Source organism: Astatotilapia calliptera, chromosome 12 (assembly GCF_964374335.1).
Source record: "Astatotilapia calliptera chromosome 12, fAstCal68.1, whole genome shotgun sequence".
NCBI classification, from domain to species: Eukaryota; Metazoa; Chordata; class Actinopteri; order Cichliformes; family Cichlidae; genus Astatotilapia; species Astatotilapia calliptera.
The window spans coordinates 24,186,021-24,196,290 of NC_137433.1; the positions used below are offsets into that span (position 1 = coordinate 24,186,021).

A 10,270-nucleotide genomic window follows, 5' to 3' on the forward strand; every position below is an offset into this window, starting at 1 on the left:
AAAAAGACTGCGTCGGGTTTGTGATTTGACACAAACCGAGTCGTGATCATCCGGTTGAGCCGTGGGTGGTTAGTTAGCCTCCCCTGTTTACCTTCTTTTCCTTTGGCGGACCTGCCAGCTTGTTGAGCGGCTGTGTGGACGACTGGTAACCTGCCGTTTTTGTGGTAACGCCTGTTGGTTTTTGGAAGGGGACGAGGTGTGTCTGTGAGAGAGAAACGCGGCACGGTTAGTGGGGGATATCCCCTCGCTTGTTTGACTGAACGTCGTTTTTCCTGGCTAAGCTAGCATAAGCAGCAGCAGCGTAAACGGGTGGGGGTGGATTTCTACACTTCGGCCCTTGGAAAGCAAATATAAATAACCCACTGAGGAGTAACGTTATGCTGGGGAACAATGACCAGCGAAGGGGACAGATCTAAGGAAGAAGGGCTTCTCGAGTGGAGCGGACATGTCAGTGGATGAGCAGCGGTGAAGAGTGGTTCGGCTAAGCGGAGCTAGTCGGTTAGCTAAACGGATCGAGGAAGTTGACTAGCCACTTTTGCTAACTGGGCTAAAAACGTCTGAGTTAGTAATATAGATTAAGATTTAAGTGGTGTCAACTTTTTAAAGCTGGAGATTTAGAAAGTCACGAACTATTTGCGGATTTTAATCCCCAACAACAAGAAAAGGTAGCGCATTGGTTTAACAGTTAGCTAGAAAGTCGAAGCTTGTTATAAACAAAGGCTGCCAAGCTTCACCTGTCCACAGCGACCTTACACATCCACGGGTCGTCGACCCCATTGTTTGACAGACAGCGCTGCCATTTTTTTAACTACCATTAAACCGTGAATTTAAGTCTCGGGGATGGATTTAAAGACCGCGGTGTTTAACGCAGCCAGAGATGGTAAGCTCCGGCTGCTTCAGAAGCTGCTGGAGAACAAAGATGGGCACGAGGTGACCAAGTTAATGGGCGAGAAGACAAACGGGGCCACCCCGCTCCTGATGGCTGCCCGGTACGGCCACTTGGACCTGGTGGAGTATCTGCTGGAGTGCTGCAGTGCTCCTGTCGAGGTCGGTGGATCGGTGAACTTTGACGGGGAGACTATCGAGGGGGCGCCCCCTCTCTGGGCTGCCTCGGCAGCGGGACATCTGAAGGTAGTCCAGTCCCTGCTGGGTCACGGAGCTTCTGTCAACAGCACAACGCTGACCAACTCAACGCCCCTGAGGGCGGCCTGCTTTGACGGCCACCTGGATATTGTGAAATACCTGGTGGAGCACAATGCTGACCTGGAAGTAGCCAACAGACACGGCCATACTTGTCTCATGATTTCATGCTACAAGGGGCACAAGGAGATAGCGCAGTACCTGCTGGAGAAAGGGGCAGATGTCAACAGGAAAAGCATCAAAGGTGAGTCTGTAAAAAGCTTTCCACAGTAAAATGTTGACTACATGGATGATAAGCCCTATTTTCTTTTTCCTTTTTTTTTTTTTTTGAGCCGATAGCAGATAGTTTGAGAAAATCGAGCAACAAATGGGCAAAATGCACGTGACACGCATGCATCCAAATATAGGGTTTGTTATCGGATGACAAAATTAACTAATTTGCAATTGCTTTTTTTCCTGTATGAAATGACTCAACAGCAAATCATGAACTTCTGGTTTCACAGTGGAAAGTTGCAAGCTAGCTACGTCAGCCTGGATGCGTGCGTGTGTGTCAGGGTGTGTCTGGAAGCTCATACTTTGGATGGTGTTTTCTAAATACAGGAACAATAAGAATTTGTCTTTAAGATCATTGTCTTTTATACGTGTGGTTAAAAATAAAAGCACTTAACTTCTCAGGATGTTCATTGTTTTCTCTTTCTATGGAAACGGCTGCTTTGGTAGGCTTGAATTCACGGTTTTACAGTGAATTACAACCACAGACCTTTGGATACCTACCTAGATTGGCACATTAAAGTCCCTACTTTTAGCTCTTGTGTGATCAGAACTATATAGTTGAAGCTTATACTTAATTTCCTGTGACTAGCACTAAACTCAAGAGCAGGGCACAAACCACCCTCTCTACACTGCTTTTCACAAAACAGCTGTATTGACATAAGAGGGTAAATCTCTATTATTAGATATGACTGGAAACATTTCAAAAACAATAAAGCTTATGTTTAGGCAGGAAAGTGAGCAAGTTAGAGGAGAAAAACAGTCCTGACAAAATAATCACAGATGACTAGACTGCTTCAGAAGTTGTGCCCTGCTCACTTCCTTCTCAGAAAAGTCATCACTTTTCAGTTCATAAAAGACTTTCAGTAAATAACCTGTTTGGTGAGGTGTCATCTTGAATCGATTAATGCAGACAAACAAATCTTAAATCATTTCTTGAAGTTTTTCCAATCAGTGTTATTTATCCAAACTACATTAAAACACTGATTATATAATCAAAAGTCAGTTTAAACCATTTTTTAGTATAAACATGGCTTTCTTGTTGTTTACCCAGTTTTGCTTGTACATATTTAACTGAGGGGGGAAACTGTAGCGCTGCTGCTGCTGCTGCAGTTTTCTGTCCAGAATTGTTATGTTTGCAGAAACCAAAGAATATAACTGCTGGTTGATCCCAAACTAACCCTGTTTGGTCTCATCTGACTGAGTGTGGAGTAGCCTCAGAGAGCAGAAAGAAAAACAAACGCACTGTTAACCAGAAGAAAAAAAAAGGGGGGTGAGCTTGAAGTGTTTATAATTCCCAGTCATGGCATGTGTTGAATTTCCTCAAAGGGATTTACTTATCTTTATGGGACTCAAAGTTCAGTAAGCACGTGTGTGTGTCTGTAGATCCCTTCCTCTTTGGGGAAAACTGAACCTGATTTTTCAGGACTGAGTGACCTACTTTTAACATGCCAGACTTGAGTAAATGTAGCAGTGGTGGAAATGGTCCTGCTTCTGCTCCATGAGTGATCTTGAATGTTATTTTTTGTACTTTCAAATTGTGGGTTTGTTTTATTGTTTTTTTGTTGTTGTTTTTTTCCTTGGCTACAATACCACTGTGTGACTCTTACACGGTTTCACTGACAATGTGACATACCCTCCAATGAAGGCAAACAAGTCAAGACTGAAAACACTGCTGGTGGAACTTCATTTTTCACTGTAATTGTTTGTAATAGGTTCTCCCTTTTTCTTTTTAACAATAGCTTAGCTCACCTTACAAAGTGCAATTTCTCCCTTTTTATCTGAGGAATGTGGCATTGGAAGTTTGTGGTCATCCCTAAATATTCTTACAATTCATGATGGAAGTTATCTGCCCTTGACTCACCTTTACGTCCTGCAGTCCAAAGAACCAGTGGAGTTTCTCAGACTTTTCTGTTGTACAAATGTCTGGCCCTGTGTTTTCCTTAATGGTGAACCACATAGGTCCATACGGTGGTCTGATATGCTAATTTAAGCGCGCTTCAGGCATTTTCACTCTGTAAGTTTGCAGTCGTAAGAAACTGTTATCAGAACAGCTTCTCTGAAATTCAGCACCACAATAACACCAAGGTACTCGAAGCTTGGTGACTAATTGTCTTCTTCTTATTGACTCTTAATAGTTGTATTTAGTCTCAGTAGTGAATTGAGTTAAACAGAAGTGTGATTGGGAGTACTTCCTTGTTTTGAGTTTGGTAAATTCCTGGGAAACCCCCAAGGTGGAGAGATGTCTTATTTTTGTTGCTAAACTGGATTAAACTAGATCTCTGGTATCCCTGGAATGGAACATTATCAATTAAAAGGAAACTAAATTAAATGGATTAAACTTTCAAAGAATGCATTTTGTGCTCTTCCTAGTTAGACATTCATATTTGTCTTTGTCTTTTGAACTGCTTATTTGTTTTTTTTGTTAGTTTTTTATTGTGTTGCATGGTTTTTTTTGGTTTGTTTGTTGTTGTTGTTTTTCTTTGTCCGTGTTGTGCTGAAAAATACTTCATGTGATGTGTGTCTGTTTGCTCAAATCCTTTGGAGAAGTTGATTCTCTTTTTCTGTTCTAAAACTGATGAAACTGCTAAAAAAAAGTGAATATGACTCATCTTATGGAATAAATAAATGTAAAGTGGTAGCATCCATAAGAACTTTAGCATCAGTCATTGAGCCTTTTAAATGTTTTTTTTTTTTTTAATTACCAGCTTATGATAACATGGAGAGAGAAATTCCTTAAGTCTATATCAAGGTAATAGGATGGATGTAGTCATGGATTTGCAAACTGAATTCCTGCTAGTCTTCTGTGAGCTAATCTAGGTCTTATGTTTAACTCACTGCACAACATGCGTCTTCTTTGTTCACAGGCAACACGGCGCTTCACGACTGTGCGGAGTCAGGCAGCCTGGAGATCATGCGGATGTTACTGCAGTATGGCGCAACCATGGAGCAGGATGGCTACGGCATGACACCCTTACTTTCTGCCAGTGTTACAGGCCATACTAATATTGTAGACTACCTGACTACGCATCAGCAGGTCAGGCTTCCTGTCACCTACAGTTAAAGTTTGTTTGTGTAGAGTTGTGTGAGGATCACATAAATCACATATTTTGTCTCTGCAGACGAGGCACACAGAGCGCATTGATGCCCTGGAGCTCTTGGGAGCTACGTTTGTAGACAAAAAAAGAGATCTGCTTGGAGCTTTAAAATACTGGAAAAGAGCCATGGATCTGAGGTACATGGACAGTAACAACATCATCCAGAAGCCGGAACCCAAGCAGCTGATCATGGCATACGATTATGCTAGAGAGGTGAGTGCATTTACCCAGCACCACCTTAAAGTGGGCTTGCAATGTGTTTAAAGCTCTTGAAATAGGTTTTCTTTTCACATGATGTCACATTTTGATATCAAGATGGAAAAAGTAAATGTTTTCATTTTTCTGGGGAAAACCTTTAATGTTACACTCTGGTCTTTAGTATTGGAGATGTAGCCTAAAACTTTGTTAATTAGCTATATAGATTAAATCCAAGACCCATATATCGATATGCGTCTTGGTGCTGAAGTCACAAGTCACTCTGCTACTTTTTAAATCTGCTTTCTAGGTAACAAACGCAGAAGAGCTGGATGGACTTATTTCTGACCCAGATGAGATGCGCATGCAGGCTCTGCTCATCCGAGAGCGAATCCTCGGTCCACAACACCCAGACACTTCCTACTACATCCGTTACCGTGGTGCCGTCTATGCTGACTCTGGAAACTTCGAACGCTGCATAAATCTGTGGAAGTACGCTCTGGACATGCAACAAAGCAACCTGGACCCCCTCAGTCCCATGACTTCCTCCAGCCTGCTGTCATTCGCTGAGCTCTTCTCCTTCATGCTGCAGGACAGGGCCAAGGGGCTCTTGGGGACATCGGTGTCGTTTGAGGACTTGATGGGGATACTGTCCAAGAGTGTGATGGAGATTGAACGAGCCATTAAACAAAGTGGACCAATGCCTCCTGACCCTGCTCAGCTCAGCAAGGCCCTCTCAATTATTCTCCACCTCATTTGTCTTTTAGAGAAGGTGCCATGTACTGCAGAGCAGGACCATTTCAAGAAGGAGACCATCTATAGGTGTGTTCCTATTGAAAATCTCCTCAGTGTTGTTTATAAAGGTCACATATGTCTCTGTACACAATATGGCAGTTGGAAGGGTCTAAAAGTTTCCTGTGACAGTGATTTTTGTTAATGTTCCTTTCAGTCACATATACAACCGTTTTTTTAGCAAACCGGCAGGATGTTAATTGACCTTTGCCACAGGCTTTTTGCAATTCTGTCAGTAATGTTGATTTAAAAAAAAACAACATTAGTTTAATCAAACTTATTGTTCATATTCATAATTCTTTGCCTTTCATTCTGACACTGTTGCATCTCTAGATTCCTGAAGCTCCACCCATGTGGTAAGAATGGCTTCAGCCCACTGCACTTGGCAGTCGACCGCAACACTACCTGCGTGGGCCGTTATCCCGTCTGCAAGTTCCCTTCCCTCACGGTCGCTTCAATCCTACTTGAGTGTGGGGCAGATGTCAACAGTCGAGATGACGATGACAACAGGTCTGTTTTTAAATATCGCGCTTCTGTTTCACCCACACTCTCCAGCTTTTAGTTTTCACCTAGATTTGTTCTGGGGGAAAATGGCAGAAAGTGGATAAGAAGACATGTGTGCTTGTATGTTGTACAGGATAATCCTCTTACAGATCTATTATCTTTGTATCCACCAGCCCCCTCCACATAGCGGCATCCAACGGTCACCCTGACATCATGAACCTGCTCATTTCCTGCGGGACTCACTTCGACAGCACCAACGCCTTCCAGCAAACGGCCTGCGACCTCCTGGATGAGAAGGAGCTGGCCAGGAATGTCATCCAGCCCATTAACCACACCACTCTGCAGTGCCTAGCCGCCAGGGCTATCATCAAGCACGGCCTCGACTACCGGGGAAACATCCCAGAGAAACTGGAGGCCTTCGTCTTGCTCCACAGATAATGATTGTGAAGGAGTGGAGAAGAATGGATGGGTGCACGGGGAAAAGTGTGAAAAGGAGCAACATAATCTCAACGCCTCACCCACAGGGTGCTTGAAAAACAGAGACAATTATGTGGGTTAGGTTTGCAAATTCAAACTACATGGAGAGTATGGACTTGTTGGAAGAATTAAGTGCACACAAAAAGTCCTCAACTAACCAGGATGGACTTAAAATGATTTGGATTAACTGGCCCAATTTTTTTGGGGATGCATCAGGAGTGGATTGCAACATTGACACAAACAGCTGCATCTCTGGATGAACTGAGCAAAGGGGTTTATGTATTTTTGCTTGAGGTTTTTTTTTTTTTTTTTTTTTTTTTTTGCATATTCATCAACTTCTATTTATTAAATGAAACTTGAGAGATTTTTCTCCATGCTGGCTGCAACCCAGTCTCAACATTGCCTGCTCACGTCTTCTCAGTCTCAAGGCATTTCTACATATACTGGGAGTTCAGGTTGTTATTATTATTTTTAAAAAATATTTTTGGTTTGCCAACAGTCATGGACCCTTCCTCAGTCATTAGAATTTTTTTTTTTTTTTGTTTGTTTTAGTTCTTTTGTACTTTTACAAATACACCTAGTTTTTGGTCATGCAAATCTGGACATCTGCCAAGTGCTGTGGATTCGAGACTCATTTGTCGTTCCCACTTAAGTGTACAACAAAGCTTTACAAGAAGGGTTTAATGCGTGCAAACACCATAAGTGCTTTATTCTTTCTATGCACAGGCTAGGCTGTTGGAAAGAGAGACTGTTGTATTCTGTGCCGGCACTTGTCTGTGCAATATCTCTCATGAGTTTTTGTGTTTACCTCATTGCTGCCGTTTTCTTCAGTATCCACCTACTTCACTCAAAAAGGAGGGGGAGAGGGGTGCAAAAAAACATTGTACTGATTGTTGTAAGACGAGTGAATGAATTTGAGCAACTGTTTTTTGTTTTTTTTTGCGTGAGTGCGTGTGTGAAAGAAATGCGAGTGCCCCCCCACGGTGCGTTCCTTGTAAGCAGAGTGGGTTTTTTGCTTTTGTTTTTTGTTTGACTTTACACAAATTGTTGACAATGGGGAATTTTGGTGAAGTGGCGCTCATGGAGATTCCACAATGCACGTGACTGCCAGTAGAAACCACAGCGGCCAAACTAACAGTTCACAACCGCTGGCGAGTGCAGGCTCGTACACAGAAGTGACCTCTTTAACATTCATACATGGCCGACCTTTAAATACTGTCGTTCTTTAATAATTTTTATCCCCCCCCAAAAAAACGTTTGGGTAAACATTGTCCCACTGTTCGCGTGCAGCAACATATCAACCAACCAATCACTGCAGAAGACCTTTCATGACAACACCTACACTCCAAACTAGAGCAGAGCAAGGGTAGATCTGTTTGTCTTATACAGCTGTCATCCAGCTGTGTGAGGAGTTGAAGACACGAGTGGGAGGATACCTCTACATACAGAATAGGAAAGCTTTGTGAATTATCTCATTTGCACATTAGCTTTAGATGTGTGGGTTGGAAATTTTAAAAAAGGGCTTTTCATAATTCTTAGGATTTCATATTACAGTTTAAAAAGAAAAAAAGCAGACATAGCAAATGTATTGAGGACACCCAGGGCAACTTGATGTGAATCTGCACTTTACTACAGCGGAGTTTAAGATTTGATATGGCATTAATTGAGTTCATGTCTTAATAACCAGTTTGACAATAAACCCATGTTGCACTTGTCGTCTTGTCCAAATGTCTTTATTTCCTGGTTTTTCTCTCTTTGTTTTAATAGCTATACACCAGTCAGCCACAACATTAAAACCAGCTGCCTAACACAGTGTGAGACCCCTATTGTGACTTACTGGGTCAGGCACAAGGGACCTCTGGGGGTGTCATGTGGTTTCTGGATTAGGAAAGCTGGAGAAAATCCTTTCAGGATGAGACTTGTCTCCCATAAATGCCTGACTGGATTGGGAGTTGAGCAGTTTGGTGGCCGGATTGATGCACCTGGCTCTGGTTAGATTCTTTGCGCTGTGGCATTGACACATTGACAGCAGCCTCTCCCAGGAGGACAATGCGTGTTGTGCTTGACCTCCAACAATGTTTAGGTGGGTTTTATGTGTCTTAAGTGAACTCTGCATTCTAATAAGGCAATGTTACTTGACTTGTCTGTGGTTTTAATGTTGTGGCTAATGGTGGAAGAGCGCAAAAAGGCAACAGCTGATTGAGTCAGTGTTCCCACTGCTTTTGCTCTATAGTCACTGAGCAGATCTTTGAGTTGGGTGAAGCAAAGAGGACCCCTGAGATGTGGTTGCTCATGTTGTTCGTGAGTTGCTTCCAAGAAATGCCCCCAAGTAAAAACAAGCTAATTTATGACTTGCTTGTTCAATACTTTGTGCATGAAGCAATTAAAAACAGCAGCTGACTGGTGTGCAGAGAACCTTGGAGTGTTTATTCTTCTCTAGACTACAGTCATTAGGACCCAGTAACAAGTATTGTCTCTGTATCCAACACCCGATGTGCTGCGTTGTATATTAACTCTGTGAGGCTCAAAGCATCAAAAACACATCAGCGAGGCCCTTGATGCTCCACAAGAATCAACAAGAAAAATCTAATGAATTATTTAAAGACCCAAGATGATATGATTGGTGTTCAGCCATGCTGTGTTATGGCTCCACTGGTGGCAATGTCATTTACTTTGCACATTACCCTCCAGGATTACATCAACATTTCACCAGGAGCCAGAGGTTTTCTTATTTTAGAAAAAAAAGGCTTCACACAAATGAATGGATTAACTTCAAGTGTGGTATGATATCAGTCGACAACATCGAGTGGATGGATCTGGACTAGGGCTGTTCGATATAACGCTATATATCGGATAACATATAAAAACGTCTATCATTTCATTTTACGCTATTGTTTGTTTCGTGGTGTCGCAAAATAAACTGTTTACAGTAATATTGTTTCATCTTTTTGATGGTCACTGTAGTGGCTATATTAATTTCTTAAAGTTCTCTCTTTCTTTTATATTTAATATAACCACACTAAGGATGGACAAGCGCCTGTTTTTATGCGTTGTCATTAGCAACAATGACGGTAAAACCATCGGGTGTCCGCATGTTTGTTCCACATAAACTTTTCACAATAAAGCTCAAGATCCTGTTGAGACTTTTCAAAATAAACTGAATCACGTGAAAGATTATGCCGAGTATTTATGGATGAGAAGCAAAAAAGAGCCGCCAGATGCTAAAAAATAAACCTTAGACTCAAACGTTAGAACAGGCTTTTCCCCGCAGCACCGCTGTGTAATAAATACTCACAAAGAAAACAGCGGCCTTTACAACTTATGTCTAAAAATGTATCGTTTCATGCATCTGTTAAAACACTCGACTCCAGGTACACGAAGCCCAGCTGGAAACACTTCATGCGGGTCGAGCTACCCGATTTTCACAGAATTTACAGAAAATGTAAAAATTTTGTGATTTATATCGTTATGGGACGATAGATGTCTTATATCGGGATATGAGATTTTGGTCATATCGCACAGCCTTAATCTGGACCCAGGCTAAATGAACTTCGGTGGTTTTATTTAGAAAATCTGGTGCCTACACTGCAGTCCTGCCAGTTAATTACTGATGTTCTTATACTTTTGGTTTATGGGTGAATTTGGGAGAAACTCAAGGCATCACTCAGCTAAAAGTATGACTTTAGATTTCTTAATTGATACAAAATCCACATTCACCACATGCGCTGCCTTGGTTTAATCTCCCGAGTGATCATAGCTACTCCCGTTTCAGTTTAACAAAGTGAAAGGGTGAA

At 42.1% G+C, this 10,270-nt stretch overlaps 1 protein-coding gene across 1 annotated transcript; it reads left to right on the forward strand.

Annotated features, from left to right (window-relative positions):
- Window positions 1–14: 14 nt before the first annotated feature.
- fem1c (fem-1 homolog c) lies at window positions 15–6,811 on the forward strand. Its single transcript, XM_026187233.2, has 6 exons — window positions 15–1,384; window positions 4,278–4,447; window positions 4,533–4,721; window positions 5,014–5,525; window positions 5,829–6,005; window positions 6,173–6,811. Exons 1-6 carry the CDS (start codon window positions 841–843, stop codon window positions 6,435–6,437), a joined length of 1,857 nt encoding a protein of 618 aa, XP_026043018.1. The 5' UTR covers window positions 15–840; the 3' UTR covers window positions 6,438–6,811.
- The last annotated feature ends 3,459 nt before the right edge of the window (window positions 6,812–10,270 follow it).

What these genes read in the sequence shown, in the direction of transcription:
- fem1c (XM_026187233.2), top strand. Translation starts at nt 841, where the DNA reads ATGGATTTAAAGACCGCGGTGTTTAACGCAGCCAGAGATGGTAAGCTC. An exon ending in CATACGATTATGCTAGAGAG is followed by an intron (nt 4,722 to 5,013) that starts GTGAGTGCATTT and finishes TCTGCTTTCTAG; the next exon opens with GTAACAAACGCAGAAGAGCT. An exon ending in AAGAAGGAGACCATCTATAG is followed by an intron (nt 5,526 to 5,828) that starts GTGTGTTCCTAT and finishes TTGCATCTCTAG; the next exon opens with ATTCCTGAAGCTCCACCCAT.